At 37.1% G+C, this 20,450-nt stretch overlaps 1 protein-coding gene across 2 annotated transcripts; it reads right to left on the bottom strand.

Moving 5' to 3' along the window:
* Positions 1-5,788: 5,788 nt before the first annotated feature.
* On the bottom strand, positions 5,789-11,902 carry LOC308702544 (uncharacterized protein). 2 transcript variants are annotated; one of them, XM_081385475.1, is made up of 3 exons: positions 11,764-11,902; positions 10,742-10,875; positions 5,789-9,147 (listed from the first exon to the last, which is right to left on the bottom strand). In XM_081385475.1, exons 2-3 carry the CDS (start codon positions 10,794-10,796, stop codon positions 7,322-7,324), a joined length of 1,881 nt encoding a protein of 626 aa, XP_081241601.1. In that variant the 5' UTR covers positions 10,797-10,875; positions 11,764-11,902; the 3' UTR covers positions 5,789-7,321. The 2 variants fall into 2 exon arrangements, with proteins under 2 accessions (XP_081241601.1, XP_081241602.1); XM_081385476.1 differs by having other exon boundaries at positions 11,597-11,771.
* Positions 11,903-20,450: the final 8,548 nt, after the last annotated feature.

Here is a 20,450-nt window from a genome sequence, read left to right as displayed (position 1 = left end):
ATTTCTGTTTACTCACACACAGGCCGAACAGGAACAGAACACACAGATGAGAGGAAATCATTCTGACTTTACTCAACTTCAACAGAAAACTGCTATGAGAGCATTTGTGATCTGATCATTCACACACTGAGGTTTATTTGTGGTTGAGAAAACAAACCACACATTTTACACTGACACAGACACACACTGCTGCTTTAAATCACATGTACACAAGAGAATAAACTACATGCATTGAGTTCAGAGAACAAGTCTGGATGATTCATTACTGTTGTGATTCTGACCTCTGCTGGTGGAAATGAGTTATTGGTTGTTTCTGCTTATGTCCTGTAAAACCAACTGGTTGTAACTTTTTTACAATAATGTCTGATTTATATTTATTCATTTCCCATTAAGAATTTACATCCTACATGGATGGAGGTTGTTGTTGTTGTTTTGATTTGGCTATTTACAGATGAAATGTAATTTGTATTTTCAATTGTTCTAATACTAGTTGCACTCACCAAGAACACATAAGAAAAAAAATATGTAGACGTTGAAGATCTCAAAATGAAGTTTATTACAACATAGCAGTGGCAAAGTACACAAAGCACCTCACCGGCATCGGAATGAACTCAGATCATCCAAATCTTAAACCTTTTATCCTGTTACAGTTTATCACTTTTAATGTAAATGAAGTTGCTCCTGTTGTAACAGTTGTGGTCTGTATGTTATAAAAGTCGAGACACCCCATTGTCTGAGATGGTTCTCTGTGTCCCACACCCATTCTCATTAACCCTAACCCATTTGCTCAGGATGTGATCAACCAAATTGTGAAGAAACAATATAACTTGACTTCCTTCTCTATGATAATTAAGACATTTTGGGGATGAGCTTATTCTAAAATATATTTTGGAGTGGAATCTGATTCGGGGCAAACTATAAATTCTCACAACTTATAACATGCCCCACAGGAACAGTTTTGAAAGACTGTAGAGTTTACTGGGTTTTGATATTGTTGGGAAATTTGGGAATAAAGACGTTTTATTGAATAACGTGGCACAACATGATCTAATTTTTTATTTTATTTTATTTATTTATTTTTTGCAGGATTTTGACTTTAGCCAAAATCTCTTCTCTCTTTGAGTCTGTCTGTGACCTGGTTGGTCCCTGACGAATTGGCAAAAACCTGTGATTGTTAGTGCAAGCAAACTAATCCATATAGCTCTTAAATTCTGGGATAGTTTGTCCTCTGGGTGTCCTCTTGTTTTGTCTAGTTTGAATTCCCCTCCACAGTCCACAATAATATGTTGGATATAAATCCTAATATTTATCCACTGTTGATCTCTCATATCACAGAATGACAAAGGAATTTGTTTGTTCGGTCTCTTGGTGTGTGTATCTAACTGGTTAGCCTTTTTTTTCATGGCGAGACATCAGATACCTTACAGATAGTTTTGTACTTTGTTTTACCATAATGGAGACTGAGTGATATTGAGTTTTACTGAATGCATCACAGAATAAACTGACACAACATCACTTTCTTCAGTGCAGTTTGTTCAGAGTAAACATTGTCATGGTATACAGAAGATTGAGTGTAAATGTTTAATGCAAGAGGCCGCTTTCTCTCATTCATAATCAGTTGTTTTTTTTCATCTTGACTAGTCCTGTGTATTTCATAGATTGAAATAAACTTGATTCATGTTAAACTACTAACTTCAGCCAATAATTGATGAGTAATGTATATTGAATATATTGAATATCTTGAAAAATAAATATTTTTCCCAATCATATAAGACTTAAAAATGTTTTCTAAATCTGTTTCAGGTGTGTTTTGTGATCAGTCAGTATCAGTGACTGAGAAAGATTCTGTCTCTCTAAACACTGATGTTCAAGTACAAGATTGGTGCGCACAGACGCACAGAACAGAAATCATGAGTTAACAATCGCAATTTGTCCGGTGGAAAATTGCGCTAAAAAGTATATACATTTCAAATTTGACCTGCCTGTCTTAATTACTGTTCACTTCATGAATGGGAGTCACTAAGTGTAAATTAAAACGTTCAATCCTCAATCACGCATTATAATTCAGCCTCAATTATCACCCCGCAAGAACAATTACAGTGCTTCACAACTATAGAACAAAAAGAGTTAAATAAACTTATCACTTCATCTAAAAGAACAACATGTTTATTAGATCCTATACCCACTAAACTACTGAAAGAAGTGCCTATTACCTTATTAAGAAGTTACCTATACTGGAAGAGCCTCTCCTCAATATTATTAACTCGTCTTTATCTTTAGGTCATGTTCCAAGAACATTTAAACTGGCAGTTATAAAACCTCTCATTAAGAAACCACAATTTGACCCACATAATCTAGCAAATTATAGACCCATTTCAAACCTTCCTTTTATGTCTAAAATACTAGAAAAAGTTGTGTCCGCCTAACTGGGCTCTTTCTTGCAAGAAAATTACATCTATGAAAAGTTTAAGTCTGGATTCAGACCGCATCATAGCACTGAAACTGCGCTCGTTAAAATCACAAATGATTTACTCTTAGCTTCTGACCAAGGCTGTATCTCAATACTAGTTTTACTTGATCTTAGTGCTGCGTTCGATACTTTATAGATCACACAATACTCTTAGATGGACTACAAAATTATACTGGTGTTCAAGGAAAAGCATTGAGTTGGTTCAGATCATACCTATCTGACCGCTACCATTTTGTCTATTTAAATGGAGAAAAATCGATCATAACTCCAGTAAACTATGGAGTGCCACAGGGATCTGTGTTAGGCCCTCTATTATTCTCAATATATATGCTGCCACTTGGAAATATTATAAGGAAACATGGAATTAGTTTCCATTGTTATGCTGATGACACTCAAATCTATATTTCATCACGGCCAGATGAAAATGCTAAATTATCCAAATTGACAATGTGTTAAAGATATAAAAGATTGGATGATATAAAAGATTCTTTTATTAAATCCAGACAAGACAGAGGTACTAATCATCGGTTCAAAAAACTGCCCACAAAACCTCTCACACTACAACTTTGTCCTGTTACTTTATCCTCGACAGTAAAAGACCTGGGTGTTATACTAGACTGCAACCTGTCCTTTGAAAATCATATTTCATATGTTACAAGAACAGCCTTTTTCCACCTTAGAAACATTGCTAAGCTACATAACATGCTATCAGTTTCTGATGCAGAAAAGTTAGTTCATGCATTCATGACCTCGAGACTAGATTACTGTAATGCTAATAAAGCATTACAGTAATCTAGTCTCGAGGTCATGAATAAGTTTGATTGTTTTAGATTTCCGAGACAGATGATGTATGAAGATGCAGACAACCAGTACTGTGATCTTACCATTCCTACTGTAATTCTTTCAAAACAATCATGTTGTAAGCCATCCATTTGTCTAGCGACCAAACCCTCCTTGCGTGGCAATTATCTTTAAATTCTAAAAACCTTATTACCTTTTGTTCAGTGGCGGAGCCAGAGGGGGGTCCGGGGTGGCACTGGACACCCCTGACATGTGATTGGCCACCCCGGGTGCCACCCCAAAATTTTATTTGCTACTGGCAGTTGCTGATGCTGATTTAAAAAAAAAAAATTACGTTCGCCGGCAGCGCGGCGCGCGCGCAGTTTTCAAACGTACGAGCAGAGGACGAGAGATGATTGCAAGATACCGAACTTCACCGAATAAGAAAACATCATATTTGAAGTAAGTTTTTAAGGTTTAGCATCAGGGTGGTTTGCTCCGAATAGCCTACATTCGGCCTAATACACGCATGCAGTACCTTGCCGTGTGTATAGCATACGTTACAGTATACAAATGTTCTAGCTAATGTGAGGATAGGAGATAAAAACGCAGCCAAAGAAGAGCAGAAACAAGCGATATCATAATTTGATCACTATGAAGCTTTATGGGTGTAGGGTGTTGATGGACTCGATCTACTGTGTTTTGATCATCATTATGAATCTGATCTAGATGTAGTCTTTGATAAAAATGCGATTTTCTCAGCTTTTTGCTCATGTTGCTTTTTATGAAACTGGCCAACATTCAAGTGTTGATAAAAAAGACGCACGAAGCTAGAATAAAACAATTATTTTATTTTTTTTTAAAGCACAGGGTCTGTTCTTTCTTTTGGTATATAAAGATATTCATACAACAAAAATTTCTGGGGTGCCATGAAATTGTGAAAATTACCAAAAACACCATTTTTTATATAGGCTACTGGCGAGAAAGAGTTAAGATAAAATGTTGGTAATTGGACGATGATTAGAATATGAATATGATTGGAATCATATTTTAAATTTGTCATATTTTTTAACAGGGTCAATTAAACATGAAAAGAAAGGGAGAGATATCAGAGTAGCTACTTTTTAAATAAGCACAAACATCATTTTATGAAAAAAGGTTGAACAAATTGCAACAGAAGCAAACTCAAATAATTTTGTATCCTCAATATGTCCTGAGTAAGGAAAAAAAGTCCAGAAGAATCCCATTAGGGGAAAGTTTCGAAGTTTCTGGGGATTCACTTTTTATTTTACCTTTTGTCCTTTGCATTCTCCTGTTCTTCCCTCAGACTCGTCCCCCAGAAACAGTCCCACAGACCCTGCCCCAAACCCAATCTCTTGCTTCTGTTGAGTTTTCTTCTGTTGCAATTTGTTCAAGGTTGACCCCCATTTTGTCTTAAAATGACTGGACTAACAGGCAGATCATGTGCAAACAGACCCCAGCCCTTGCATCAGCACTGGCTATTCAGAGTCAGTGTGGTCAGACTTCAGGACCAGCAACAGGTCAGAGCATCTACCAGACACAGGCAGTCAATCACATACCCAATTCAGGAATTTAAGTTGAGATGATTTTGCCAGATTAAAAGGATAGTTCGCCCAAAAATGAACACAAAAAATAATTATAAATTAAATAATTATTTCTTTTATAATAATTTATAATTATTCTTTCTAATTAAAATTATGTTGTATTAAATCTTCCTAGGATAAGATTTTATATTGATGGGCAATACAATTGTTTACATTTTTCAAGTACATGTCTGCTTGATGCCTGCTATATTTAATAAAAAAAAAAAAAAATTTTTTTTTTGTAAATGTGAGTTTTTTTGTAAATAAACGCAGCAGTACATAACAGACACATGTTACGGTATCTTATGTCCTTGGTGCTTCAGGTTAGTTTTTTGCAAATATTTTGGATGTTCAACACTTATAGACTCAAACAAAGTGACCCAATTCCTTCCATAAGCTTTTCCACTGTGTGTGTGTGTGTGTGTGTGTGTGTGTGTGTGTGTGTGTGTGTGTGTGTGTGTACTGTGTGTGTACTGTGTACTGTGTACCCCCGAAAGTAGCAGTGGCCACCCCCTGGCCACCCCATGTATAAAACTCTAGTTCCGCCACTGCTTTTGTTTTAATTATTTGGAAAATGAGACATTTGTACCAGTCACATTGTGACATTTTAAATGATATCAAACATGAATAACACTGGATGATAATTGTTGACATTAATTTACATTATGTGGGGGAGAGGGATCAGGGACAGAGATGTAGATTAGGATGATTCAAAAGTGAGACTTTTGTCTCGATAGTGCACGAGGGCCAGTTCAAATGCTAATTTCCAGAGAGGTCATTTATCTTCACCCAGACTATCCGGCATTTTCTAATTTCTCAATTCTTACAATGCATTATTACTGTATTCATTAAACATTCTAGGAATAAAGTACGGATATTCATGCATTATTAAATGTTCTTGTCATAATTAAAAGATTCAAAGACAGTTACATTTGATGTACATATTTTATTAAAGTTTCTGAATCCTTTGGGTATAAAATATTCATAAAATGACTTGATCATGATTAATGTTTGTGTTACATATGACGATCATGAACTGACGATCTTAAGTATAAAGCACAACATTCAGTACAGAGAAATATATATCTCTTCAAGAGTTGTGAGATCCAGTCAGTCTTCTTTGCTTTTAAAGTATATAAATATAAGTGCATTACATCAAGTGAAAAGTTAACAAATGAATTGTGTTCAATCCAGTCATCACTAGACCTCTCTGTTAGGACATATCAGATATTGATCTGATGTTTAAAATGGTAAAAACCTAAGAGGTGCAGAAAGAGGACATGGGAGATTAAGTGATTTTATTTGAATAGAGTTTACCGAGTAATCTTGGCATAATATTAATTGCCTCCATGTTTACCTTTGTCTGATCAGCATAACATCAGATTTGCCTATTTTACTAGGCAAAGAAAAATTAAAGCTTCACAACATTGTCCTGTGACACTAAAAATCTTGAGATGACAATACAGCACAAAACATAAGGAAATTAATGTTGAATATATTGGTAACACTTTACAATAAGGTTCATTAGTTCACATAAGTTAATGTATTAACTAACCATGAGCAATACATTTGCTGATGTGTTTGTTAATTTGTTGAAATTAACATTAACAAAAAATAAAACAAATACATGCAGTTTATAATTAGTTCATGTTAACTAATGAAACGTTATTGTAAAGTGTTACCAAGACAATAATACAAAAAAAAAAAGTATAAAAGAGAATAAAGAAACAACATGAATAAAGATGTTTGTGACTGCTATCCAGATGTCATGCCAAAGGTGAGTATTCCTGAAAACTGCAGGGAAACAAGTGTTTAATAATTAAACATTCACAAATAGCAAATTAACACTGTGTGCTTATTAAATTAGGTGTATATAATATTTAAAGAACAATCTCGATGAGGCCAGAACTAAGAGAACTAGTATTGGCCACAGATGATTGTTCTGCACTCATAGCGTGATTGTTGTAGTTGTGAGAGCTGTCTGTACCGGCAGCTCAAATACAACAAATCAAGTATCATTCTTCATTTTTGATACGATATGGATATCTGATTACCACAACACTTGCTTACATCAGTTAATAGTTCATAAACTATAGCTTCATTTGATCTCTAACTTCAGTAAACACAGAAATGAACGATCGCACATACCTCTGCTTAGCCATGAACTGGTCGAAAGCTGATGACGTAACATGCAGGTAGGCCCGCCCTCACGTGATACTGATTGGTCGATTGATAAGCTTAAATCTGATTGGCAAAAGAGTACAAATCATCTGTGTAGGAGGATTGTGCTGCCAGGAAAGTCTCAAAATAACACACACACAACCAATGCAAGGGCATTTATATTAAAATGGCTGAGGGAGTGATTGCAAATTTATTATCAGAAAATCCTAATCAAAAATATGTTGATGCAGCACTACACTTCATCACACCTGGAAGTACAGCATAAGAAATCTAACTTATTGTCATTTTAGGCATGCACTTTCTTTTTATGTCCGATTAGAGAAGATAAATGAGTGAAACTCTTTCCACATGGTTGGCAGTGATACGGCTTCTTTCCACTGTGGATCTTCTCATGTATTCTCCGATATTCTGCCCTCTTGAATCTCTTGTCGCAGTGTGAACACTTGTAAGGTGTTTCAGTAGTGTGAACTGTCTGGTGCACTTTCAGAGCACCACCTGTAAAAAAACGCTTCCCACACTCGGCACAAACATGATTCTTCACACCACTGTGTTGTTTCTGGTGTAGTTTTAATGCAGTCGTATTACGAAAACCCTTTCCACACAAGTAACAGACACAAGGCCTCTCCGTTGTATGCACGTTCTGGTGGTCCCTTAGGAAATCTGGCCTACTGTGGATCTTCTCATGTATTTTCCGATATTCTGCCCTCTTGAAACTCTTGTCGCAGTGTGAACACTTGTAAGGTGTTTCAGTAGTGTGAACTGTCTGGTGCACCTTCAGTGCACTATCTGTTATAAAACGCTTCCCACATTCGGCGCAAGCATGGTCCTTCACACCACTGTGTCGTTTCTGGTGTATTTTTAATGCAGTCATATTACGAAAACCCTTTCCACACAAGTAACAGACGCAAGGCTTCTCCTCTCTATGAACTTTCCGGTGGTCCCTTAGGAAATCTGGCCTAAAAAATGTTTTACTACATTGGTCACAGTTATATAGTCTTTCTCTAGAATGACTAAGCAGATGTACTTTATAAACACCTGCCTTTGTGAAACTCTTCCCACACTGATCACATGTGTGCAGATTCTCTCCAGTGTGGATTTTCATGTGATCCTTAAGGGCTTCTTTTCGTGCGTAACTCATCCCACACTGATCACATGCGTGCTTCACTCCAGTGTGGATTGTCAAATGTTTGTTAAGGGCTGCTTTATGTGCGAAACTCTTCCCGCACTGGTCACATGTGTACGGCTTCATTCCAGTGTGGATTTTCATGTGTTCGTTAAGGTTTCCTTTATGTCTGAAAGTTTTCCCACACTGAACACATGTGTACGGCTTCTCTCCAGTGTGGATTTTCATGTGTACATTAAGGTTTCCTTTATATGCGAAACTCTTCCCACACTGATCACATGTGTACGGCTTCACTCCAGTGTGTCTTTTCATGTGTTCGTTAAGGTTTCCTTTATGTGTGAAACTCTTCCCACACTGAACACATGTGAATGGCTTCTCTTTAGTATGGTTTGTCATGTGTACATCAAGGTTTCCTATTTGAGTGAAACTATTTGTAGCCTGACCATAGGTGTACAGCATCACTCCAGTGTGGATTTTCATGTGTACATTAAGGTTTCCTTTATGCGTGAAACTCTTCCCACACTGATCACATGAATACGGCTTCTCTCCACTGTGGATTCTCATGTGTTGATTAAAGTGTCCTTTTTGTGAGAAACTCCTCCCACATTGATCACATGAGAACGGCTTCGCTAAAGTGTGTATATTCCTGTGCTCGTCAAGGAGTTTTTGTTGTGCAAAATTCTTCCCACAGTGATCACATATGTACGGCTTCTCTGCACAGTGGGTTTTCCTGTGTTCGTCAAGGTTTCCTTTTATTCTGAATGTCTTATCACACTGATCACATGCATACAGCTTCCCTCCACGATGAAATTTTATGTGAAGATTAAGATTTTGCTCGCATGAAAAACTCTTTCCACACTGTGGGCAAGTGAAACTTGTTTCGTCTTCTCTGTTCAATGAGGGACTCATGGACGCTTCTTCAGTTTTGATATGATGTTTATCCCCCCCTTCAATCAGTTCTTCAACCTCCTTGTTCTCTTCTATCAGGTCTAAAATGAAAGTAAAAAAAAAAAATTCAGCAAATCATTAAAAAAAAAAAAAAAAGTGAAAGGAAAAGGACATCATTTTTTTTTTTAGTACAATTATCTCCCCAAAATGTTTGCTCTCTTAATGTATTTATTTATGTTTTATGAGTTTTTTGCAATAATTTTGCAATATCATTATAATAAAAACAAGCACAACATACAAACACAAAATAAAACATTTGACACATCATAGCACTCAGGTCTCTCTCTAATTTGGAACATTGTACAACTGTTCATAAGGCAAGTTCTGGCTACACTACGCACTAGTGTTAGACTTTGGTACCAAAATTTGAAAACTGTGACGATACCAGAATTTCCCTCTAGTATTTTGAGCGCTTTTTAACAGGTTCTTAACAACTCTGATTGGCCATTGGATTCACACGCTCAACATTTATGTCTCTGATTGGCCATTGTGTTCACACGCTAAACATATGTCTGTGATTGGCAACAATGATCAACGCTTCAAAAACATGTCTTCAGGGAGCGCTTACACGGATACACATGGGAGCGTTTGAAAGCAGGAGTCTATCAGCGGATCTGTCTTTCAGTGAATATATTAGGGATCCACTGACAGACGCCTGCTTTCGAACGCTTCCGTGTCTGTGTAAACACACTAACACACATTACAAAAGCCCACCCCCAAAACACTGGATCAGACAAGTAAGATCTAACATGTGCTATAGTATGCAAAATGACCCAATAAAGAAATAAATAAAAACAGAAAATAGCTCTCTATTAACCTTACATAACTTCTATTTAACAATAAACAGCCAAAAAACTTCCAGAACATTAACAAGTTGACGTTGTCCATAAACACATATACATCGTAAACATGCAACAAATAATAAACTTATCACGAGATCATCACAATCACCAAGTAAATACTGAATAGGCTGACGTTCATTATCCAGGTTCGTCATCACAGTGTTTTACAGTAAGAGTCTGAGACGCACGTAACCTACACACATGTAAATAATTAAAGCGCACATGTATATTGAACACACAGGAGAATATATTTATTTAATTGAATCACAGCCTTTGTGATCTCACAATAGCACTATGCTATAGTATGGTTTTTAAACGGTTTTAGTACATTGTGCAGCCTTAGAAAAGGTCTAATAATGCGGTTCATGACATGGATTCTCGTCTGTGGAATACATCACTTCTGGTATTTTGTCCGTTACTCAATACAGGGAAATTGCAATAGAAGATTTTATAAAATCGACAAAACACATTCACTTACAGGTATTCTGAAATTGGAATATCAGATGTTTCAAAATCTAGTTTACAAGAATGTGAATATTTTGAACAAAAAGGAAAAATTAAAAGAGATACATCAGACATACAGTTCTATTGTGTCTGCGGTGTGTCACGTGACAAGCATGATGCGTCGGCATGGAAATAATAAGATACTCAGATAAAATATTTTAGAATTATGAATGAAAGGGTTAATTAAGTTATTTCGCAGCTCTTATGATTTTCTGACTGCAAATCACTGAATCTGATGAACTACTTTAAGTATCATAACATTACTGAAGAATCAAAAATAAACACCAACCTATTTGTTCTTCAGTATCTTCCTCCTTTATTCTGCAGAACTCTGGATCATTCATGTTTTCAATTTTCTTTCACAAACTCTACCGTCTTCACTGGTAGGCTGGTGGGAATATTCCAGCATTTACTGGTGAATCACTGTGGGAGGAGCAGAACAGCTAAAATCAATGATGCTTTTATTAATTCACACACTTAAAGCACAGTGTTTGTGTTTATCTACCGAACTAATCGAAATATAAAAGTTATTTAATTAGTTTTAAAACAAGTTCACATATTCTACATATCTAGGTTTTGTCTGTGAGTAAATATTATTATATTGAGGAGGCTTTTGAGCAGCTGTTAATTGTAACACTCCTTCTTATTAAGTCTTATCAGTGAGATTATTAGCCACAGTTATAATAACTTCTATAGAGCCGTATATGTCCAATGAACCTAAATATAGTTTAGGACTTCAACTAGTCATTGCAGAGTCATAACAAAAACCATACAATCAACTTGCTGATGTTTTTTTCTAAGGACAGAAACAGCTCTTTAAATACAATGAAAGAGCATGACAAAGCAACATTTTTATATTTACAATGTAAAACTTTCTCCATATTCAGACTTCCCTCTTGCAATGGATTTAAAGTAACAGCAGCTGAAAAGCCTCTTCGTGTCAGAAATAGATATTAATGTTAAAAATAACAAACAAAAGAAAATATCTATTCTTACCCTCACAAGATCATACTTTAACTTTTGATGAAGTGTCATATCAGTAAATACCATTATTGCTCCACACATAGAAACAATCATACAGACGAACATACAAAAACACACAATAATCTCTCAGGTCATAATTAATTTAACACTGGATCCTCACATCGTTGCCTGCTATGTTTATGTCAGTCAGCAGACGCCAGAAAAGACGCACAAATAGCTCTGTAGCAGATGAAAAACTTCCAGAAAAGACACTGTAAAATCTTACTATAATAAGCTGCGCGTTTATTATGTGTTGTATAAACACACGAAGCACCGTGAACTGCTTACCTTATCTCAAAAGGCTAACTCAGTGATTGCAATAGTGATGACGTCTTCTTCTTGTTTTATGGCTGATCACAGACACACCATGTGCATTACCGCCACCTATCGCCCGGGTGGACCATGGACCCAGTATTTTATTTTTGTTCTACAAAAAAAGGTATAGGCCTACATTTCTAACAGTATACTTTGTATTATATTACCTTTGCATCAATTAAATAAAAAAAAACAATAGTTAGCGCTGCTGTGAGGGTGTTTCTAATACAGCAGCTGTGGGAGAGACAGGGTTTATCAATCTTTCACAATTTTTTTTTTAAGTTGTGAAAACACTATTGTGGAGTTTTCTTTTGCTATTTAAGCAAATGGGAGCATACAAACAATGTAGTCTCTCATTCACCACTATGAGCTATATACGTTTAGCCTACCCAATGACGACTTCCGCTTCTGAGAAACCTGGAAAAATGTGAAAAGGGACACAGGTTGAGAGTCTCTAATATTTGTTTTGGCTCATTAGAAGTTTTTCATTTTTAATGGTTGCATACCTCAAATGGGAAGACACGCCCACTTTCGTTGAGCCGCGTCTTGACATTGAGCACACCTGTTCGGCCTAATCACGGAGGTGCGTTAGGTTCTAGTGGCTTTATAAAAAGAATGTCTAAGTGTGATGTTGTCCTTTTTCTCCGTTTGGTGTGTAGGAATTTGACTATTTTGCCCTATCGGTCTGTATGATATGCTATTATATTAAATTAACACGCCTGTAGTCTGGTTCCTTAAAATATATACACTCACCTAAAGGATTATTAGGAACACCATACTAATACTGTGTTTGACCCCCCTTTTGCCTTCAGAACTGCCTTAATTCTACGTGGCATTGATTCAACAAGGTGCTGAAAGCATTCTTTAGAAATGTTGGCCCATATTGATAGGATAGCATCTTGCAGTTGATAATAATAATAATAATAATAATAATAATAATACATTTTATTTGTAATGCACTTTACATCAATTCAATGACCTCAAAGTGCTACAATGCACATAAAACAACAAACTATATACTTTAAACTTTAAAACTAGCATAAAAGGAAAACAGAGACATAAAAATAGCATTTTTAGCCATAGGCTTTTCTAAAAAGATGGGTTTTAAGTCCTTTTTTAAAAGAGTCAACAGCCCTTAGATGGACAGGGAGAGCATTCCACAGACTGGGTGAAGCTGAACAGAAGGCGCGATCGCCCATAGTTCGAAGCCTTGTCCTCGGAGGCTGGAGGAGGTAGGCCTGTCCAGAGCGGAGATGGCGTGAGGAGGAAAGGGGGGTGATGAGTTGTTTGAGATATAAAGGGGCAGTGCCATGGAGGCACTGGTGGGTCAGAAGGGAAACTTTGAATTCAATCCTGTACTGGACAGGAAGCCAGTGGAGGGATTTTAGGATGGGTGTGATGTGGTGGTACTTCCGCACCCCCATCAGGATCCTGGCAGCACATTTCTGAATGTATTGCAACTGCTGGATGTTCTTACTTGGGATCCCGATGAGGAGTGCGTTGCAGTAGTCCAGCCTGGAGGATACAAAGGCGTGGAAAAGTTTTTTGCAATATTCCTGAGGTGAAAGAAGGAGGTTTTGCAAAGCTGTTTAATGTAGGCCTCATAGGTCAAGTGAGGATCCATTCTAACACCAAGGTTTGTGACTGAGGATGAAAGATGGATGTTGTGGCCAGAGAAGGTGATGCTGGTGATGGTGGATGACCGGGTCTGGTGTGGAGTGCCAACAAGAATGGCTTCCGTTTTTTGAGCTGTTGAGTTGCAGAAAGTTAGCCGTCATCCACGCCTTTATCTCCTCCAGGCAGGTAGAAAGGGAAGGGCTGTGGAAAGGGCTGCAGAGGGGTTTGGGTTTGTTTTAATGTAGAGTTGAGTGTCATCAGCGTAGCAATGGAAAGATATTCCATGCCGGCTGATGACATGACCAAGGGGGAGCATGTACAGTGTGAAGAGGGTGGGGCCAAGGACTGATCCTTGAGGGACACCACAAGTGACAGAGTGTGTCCGTCGGAATCACTCAACTACAAGATTGAACTGATTAGATAGTTTTATTTATTTTCATTTGTCATTCTTTTTCTATTGATTGAGTCTTTCTTTACAGACCATCTGTGTAGTGAACTGGTTTCATTTCAATTCATTTTCATTTTTCTGTTTTGTTTCTTCTGTTTTCTAAATTGATATAAAGGTATAAAAAGTGAATTCTTGTCTTTATTGTTGTGGCCACACACTGGGGAACATATTAAGATTTTGCAGCAATACGTTCTTAGTTGGTGGGCCCCTCCTATTATTCAGATATATATAGCTGCATGCCACTAAAGTGGACAGTGGTTATACAGAGAAACTAATATTAGCGTAGACGGCATTATTTTTATGATGTAATGAATACATCAGGATTTATGGGAAGAGTTCCCGGTTCCGACTGACCTATCTATGCAGCCTGACATTAAATTATGTAAGTTTATAATGTGTTATGTGTATGCCAGGTCAAAGAGAGTGTCTGCTTCCTGGAAAATGTTAGGAAGACTGTTCCAAAGTTTTGGTGCTAAACAGGAAAAGGATCTACCGCCAGCAGTCGATTTTGATATTCTAGGTATTAGTAACTGGCCCGAATTTTGAGATCACAATGGACATAAAGAATAATATTGAGTTAAGAGCTCACTCATGTACTGCGGAGCTAAACCATTTAGTGCTTTGTAAGTAATCAGCAATATTTTAAAATTTATACGATGTTTAGTAGGGAGGCAATGCAGTGTTGACAGAACCGGGCTAATGTGGTCATTCTTCCTGGTTCTGGTAAGACCTATACTTGCTGCATTTTGGACCAGCTGTAGTTTGTTTATTAAGCGTGCAGGGCAACCACCCATAAGAGCATAACAATAATCTAGCCTCGATGTCATGAACGCATTAACTAATTGATCCGCATTTGTCACTGAGAGCATTAGATATATTTTTAAGATGGAAAAATGCCGTTTAATTAACAGATGCTAGAAAAGTGACTTTCAAATGAAAGATTGGTATCAAAGAGCTCACCCAGGATCCTAACCGATGACTTGACAGAGCAGCCATCAAGTCTAGACTAAACTAATTCTAAACTGCCCCGTGCAAGTTTTCACAAATCAGAAAAGTTAAACACCGAGGGAAGGATTAACTTACCCAAAACTGCACTGTGAAACCTTTCACAAATCAGAATAGTGTTTTAGAATAAATCACCAGGTTACCCAGTGCTTTAGAACGCCATACTGTCGGCCCTCTATCTACCTTTGTGATGCATTATTAACATGCAAGAGTCATCTCTAAATATGTTGCACTTTTACAGTAAATGCACAGTGTTCATAACATGGCTTCTTCCCCTTCTTTCTCTGTGTGTTTCAGGTGTGTTTGGGACAGATGCAATGAAAACATTGGAAGTGATAGAGGGAGATTCTGTCACTCTCTCATCACAAAGTGAAATACCAGAACATGGTGTGATTCTATGGACATGTGGACCTGAACGTTCTGCCACTCCTGTTGTTACAATGGTCATAAAAAGGTAATATACAGAATATGAGAGATTCAGAGGCAGACTGCAGATGGACAATAAGACTGGATCGCTCACATTTACAAACACAAGAATCACAGACTCTGAATTGTACACACTACAGATCAGCACCAGTAACAGAGAGGCAATAGAGATAAAATACAGAGTTATTATATATGGTGAGTGCTCTCAAATTACTATCAAGGTCACTGTGTGAGTGCTTTTAATACTGTAGTTTCAAGCTGACAAATTTAAACTTGTTTTACAAATAAAACAGCATTTTATTATTTTGAAATACAGCTTAATATTTTTGTAGGGCGTTAAACACACTCATACAATCTCAGTACAGATAAAAGGATAAAAAAGCCTTTGGCAAATGTATAAATGTGACAAGCCTAAGGGGCTGGAATAAGGATCCACAGAAGTTCTGTCTTGTGTTTATTAATTCTCTCTCATGTTTCCAGCTTGTCTGCCCATTCCTGTCATCAACAGAGAGTCGCAGTGTCCTTCATCCGAGAGATCAACCGATTCAAAATGTATGTTGGTGTGTTCAGTGTTGAATGTGAGTGATGTGACTCTCTCCTGGTACAAAGGAATCAGAATATCAGGATAACAACACTTACAGCTGTGTGATCAACAATCCCATCAGAAACCAGACCACACATCTGGACAACATCAGTCAACTCTGTCACACATGTGAAAGTACGTCAGTATTAGGAGGTTTCACACAGGCTTGGTATCGCAGTGCACTTTTTCCATGCTGATTTGAACTAAACTGCCAGTGTGAAAGTTCCCTTAAGAGTCCATAATTAATCCTTATAATAATGTCCTGCTGGCTTATCCCTCAAATGTTTTATAGAAGTAATTGAACTCGCATTGTCCCTCACACATTTGAGAGGGTTTCCCAACACATAATATTTTAAGGCTTTATTCTTACCTAGAAATTAATTTGAGTACCATTTTCATTTTGTACAAAGGCTCATACTGACAGCAAGAGAGTCTTTATTAAACTTCATAGATGTTTGTATAGAGCTGGTAAGTCCCGCCCCTTCCGTAAAACCCCGCTGGACCTCAAAGTTGAAAAACCGTCAATGCAAGTGAATGGGAGAAAATAATTATTTTCTGATCCCGTTTGAATTGTGCCATGAATAGACCCCTTCACGGTCGACGTCACAGGAAAATTCTAAGTTCGCAGTGCGCATGTCGGGGTCAGAAAGTTCATTCCATCCCATTGAATTGTTGGTTAACCAGAGAATTTCTCGTCAAGAAAAATGCCTTATTGTTGCGTCGTGGACTGTGAAAATCACACCAGTTGTGGAGTCAAGTTTTTCAGGTTTCCTGCAGGATCTCATCGTTTTTTGTTTTTTTTTTTTAAAGACGACATCTGTTCAGATCTATGTTTTTACAGTCTATGGTTCAGATACTGCTGCTATCTGCTAAGTAGCATGAGGTCACAATTAATGCCAGATATCGAACTTCACCTAACTATTAAACCAGTCTACAGTTTACAGAAAACATTTGTTTACTTACCAGGGCTTAACTATACCGTTGTCACAATAACTGTCAATAACACAATAACAACAAACACGAGCATCTTTGATCGTAGCATTGTCCCAGTCTGTCCGTTTATTATATAAAAAAATACACATACTTAACAGTGTTAAATTGTGTTAAAAAAGTGTAAAAACACCGTTCGACAGAACTGCTTGGTTTTGTTACCACAGTTATCTGCGTGGTTCCTCGACGATGAAGTTCCACATTTGCGGCTATCCAATACGAAAATGCATGCAGCAAATAAGCCGTTCACAATATTTTCTTCAGATAACTCCAAATTTCTCCCACACACTGGACTTGATTTTTGATGACTGTCGACAACTTTACAATCTCCACAAGCTATTCTTCTCTTCAACTCCTCAGCATCCATCTCGACGACTGCAAGCAGGTCGCGCGCGCGCGCGGTTATGATGCATTTTTAAAAGTGAAAGATCCTGGGAGGGCGTGGCGCGTGGACAAATAAACTGGATTTTAAATTATTTTATCAACTTGAAATACAGGCAATCAGGCATATTTTTGTAGACGTGTTCCTAAAAATCTGAATATATTTTTACGTTTGCATGTGATTGTTTTAAACCCGTGTTTAGACCCGTGTTTCCCCCGTGTCCGACCCGACACACATCGGATATTTTTCACCCGTTTGAGCAAAATTTGCGGGTCACCCGTCCGAACCCGTGCAGGACTCTAATCAGGCAGACAATCGCCATTAGCTAAAACAAGTTTATTATGGTTCTGTTCCCGTTCCTGTGATGGCAAAGACAGTGCATATATATGCCGGTCTATTAGCCGCACCATTTTTCTGACCCCATGCTGCGCGCGCACCCAACCTAGTCGTTCGATGTTTACAAACATTGAAGGGGTCAATTGAACATATGTTGTCTGTGAATTTTTTATATAACTTTTCATGTTACGAGTTTGACAGTATATGGTATGATTCTTCGGCTAGCAGTTGTGGAAAAGACATAACGAGAAAGACTACATGTCGCCTATGTGACGTCACTCCATAAAGTTGACTTACCCGTGGTTTTCACCAACCTCAACGATTTTGTTCTCTCCCTGAAAGAAGGCGATTAAGTGCATCAAAGACACAGCCATGTTTAGCGGGATCCGTGAGCTAGTGTCCGTGTGCTAGTGGTGTTGACGTTTCAAACGCGTCGAAAGCAGCGAGAGTTGTAGTCCACAAAGTGCTCTCACACAAAGTCTAACCGTATCAAACTTCTACCCGCTAAATTCTAGCATTCTTTACACGAAAAGTTATACAAAAAATTCACAGACAACATATGTTCAATTCATGGCACAATTCAAACGGGATCAGAAAATAATTATTTTCTCCAATTCACTTGCATTGACGATTTTTCAACCTAGAGGTCCAGCGGGGTTAGCGGAAGGGGCGGGACTTATCAGCTCTATATAAGCGCATCAGACAGACGAAAAGCTGCTCTTTTGTTTTATAAAGTAACTTTAAACATTTCTTAAACACATATCATTCCTAATGTTTTACAAATGTTAAGATAAAACATTTTTTAAATAACATTTTTAGAAAATTCTTATAACATTATTAATGTTTGTTGATGTGTTCTCGTGATGTTGAGTGAACAATGTTTTCGGAACACCCATTTTGTACTTGATAAATGTTAATGTTCTTGAAATATTACAAATAAACATTCAAAGTTTGTTATGTTGTGTGTAAAAATAAGGTGGGAGAATGTTGTACTAACATTACATAACCTTTTAAATAACATTCTAATCACGTTTTTAAAATGTTTCAGAAACATTATAAATCACTGTTTCCACAATGTTTTTAAACATACATTTATTAGCTGGGATATATCTTCAATTTGGAGGACAACATTGAGCAAGATTTGGAATATGTTTTTTTTTTTAATACAGAAAATATTTTTTAGTTATTAATCATAGAAATAATGCCAATTTTATCAGGGATTTGTTTGCAGTGTGCTCACATATACAATGTGTTCAGTAGGTGCAGTTGTGGCCCCTACTAAAGCATTTTTTGAGTGACATAATCATAACCAATTCTCAGAAAATGTCCTCTGCATTTAACCCAGTGTGGGTTATTTCACATGTCACGGGAAAAAGTACTGTAGGGAGTGAATGTGTGTTAATGGCCGACACCCTCTGCCGACTGTTACAGGAATTACAGCAATCAATATTGTTATGGGTTTGGCTGGTTAGCATTGTTCAGTTAGCCTCTGCTGGTAGACAGTCATTGGGATAAAAGACATCTTTCAAAAGTTTTACAAGACAACCTTTGACTGTATAATTTCAAATCTTCTGCTCTGTACTAAAGACAAGATCATTAAAACAACACGTTTTTAATTTAGCTATTGCTGCCATACCAGTAATTGTTAAATATCAGTTCAAGATAGAGAAGTTTCTACTACGTGCGTTCGGTAAGTGAACTCTTCAATCGGGTACTACAGCCAAAATGTGATAATTTATTGCTGAACGTGGAGTCAGTCTAACCAGTCTAATAAACCCAGTTCAGGTGAATTAATGTGACTGATGATTTGAGTTTTAGCTTTATTCCGATTGTTTGAGTGTAGTTAGCAGATTTGTCATTTTATTTACTTGATATTGTTTGCTGCAAATGTGGCTTGTGCATTTACTGAACAAACATAGCACTGATTTTATGTTTGTCTGTTTATGCAAATGTTTGGAATAAAATCTACCCATTGTAGTTAAATAAAACTTAAGCATTATATTTATCTAATCCCAAATTGAGAGAATATTGAGTGAATTCAAATCAATGCAATCAATCAGGCAAATTTTAATTGAAAAGCACTTCCTGTCAAAGTGCGCCTTTTTTTAAAAAAATGCAGCAGGCTACCTAGCCACAAGACATTTGAAGAGCTACAGACAGTGAATGTTCGTCGTCTTCCACATTGCTCATCTTGCTAAATTTAACTGGTTGACTAAGGTAAGAAAACTTATTTTGTTATCACTGGGCTAGTAAGAAGAATGCATGTAATGTTAGTGCTATATTACAATATAAAATTAGTTATCACAGAAAAAGAGACTCAGCAGCAACACAAAGTTGGCTTCTGTTGGAAGGCTATATATTAATGTAGCAGTGTGATTTTGTTGCGCTATAATATGAACACAGCATTATACATTTTGGAAGAATTCTTATGTATCGAAGTCAAACTTTTATTTTGAAGGATGTGGGTTAGCATTTCCACTATTCCTAGGTCCTTTGCGTGTTAATATCATATCCTCAGTATGTTTTTATGAAATTGCGTAAATAAGTACATTGTGTTTAATTTTAAGGTTCCATAAAGAGAAATATTTGGGGTTATCGCTGGAAGAGCATCTTATATTTCAGACGGCACTTGACTCACTTCCGTTGGCTTTACTTCCCGTGTGTGGAGCTCGTCTTCCCGAGGCAGGTAACGTAACTTCTCTCTGTTGTTTCACTGTTTTGTTGCAACTTGCAACTGTGAAGGTAACTTAGCTAAATCCACGTGAAGTCAGTCTATTAACAGTGTTACGTTTTAGAGACGCAATTTTATTTATTTTCATGCATAAATCTGTTAATTTTAGTTTGGTTATATCCGTCCATAGCGGCTAGCACTT

Source organism: Scardinius erythrophthalmus (assembly GCF_964197995.2).
Source record: "Scardinius erythrophthalmus genome assembly, chromosome: 14".
In the NCBI taxonomy this organism is placed as follows: domain Eukaryota; kingdom Metazoa; phylum Chordata; class Actinopteri; order Cypriniformes; family Leuciscidae; genus Scardinius; species Scardinius erythrophthalmus.
The sequence above is the reverse complement of the archived record's forward strand: the minus strand, read 5'-3'. Positions and strand labels throughout refer to the sequence as shown.

Bases quoted from the DNA above. Each gene is read 5' to 3' on its own strand.
- LOC308702544 (XM_081385475.1), bottom strand. From the start codon at position 10,796: ATGAATGATCCAGAGTTCTGCAGAATAAAGGAGGAAGATACTGAAGAA. The intron at 9,148-10,741 runs GTTGGTGTTTAT...CTTTCATTTTAG, and splicing joins AGATACTGAAGAACAAATAG to ACCTGATAGAAGAGAACAAG.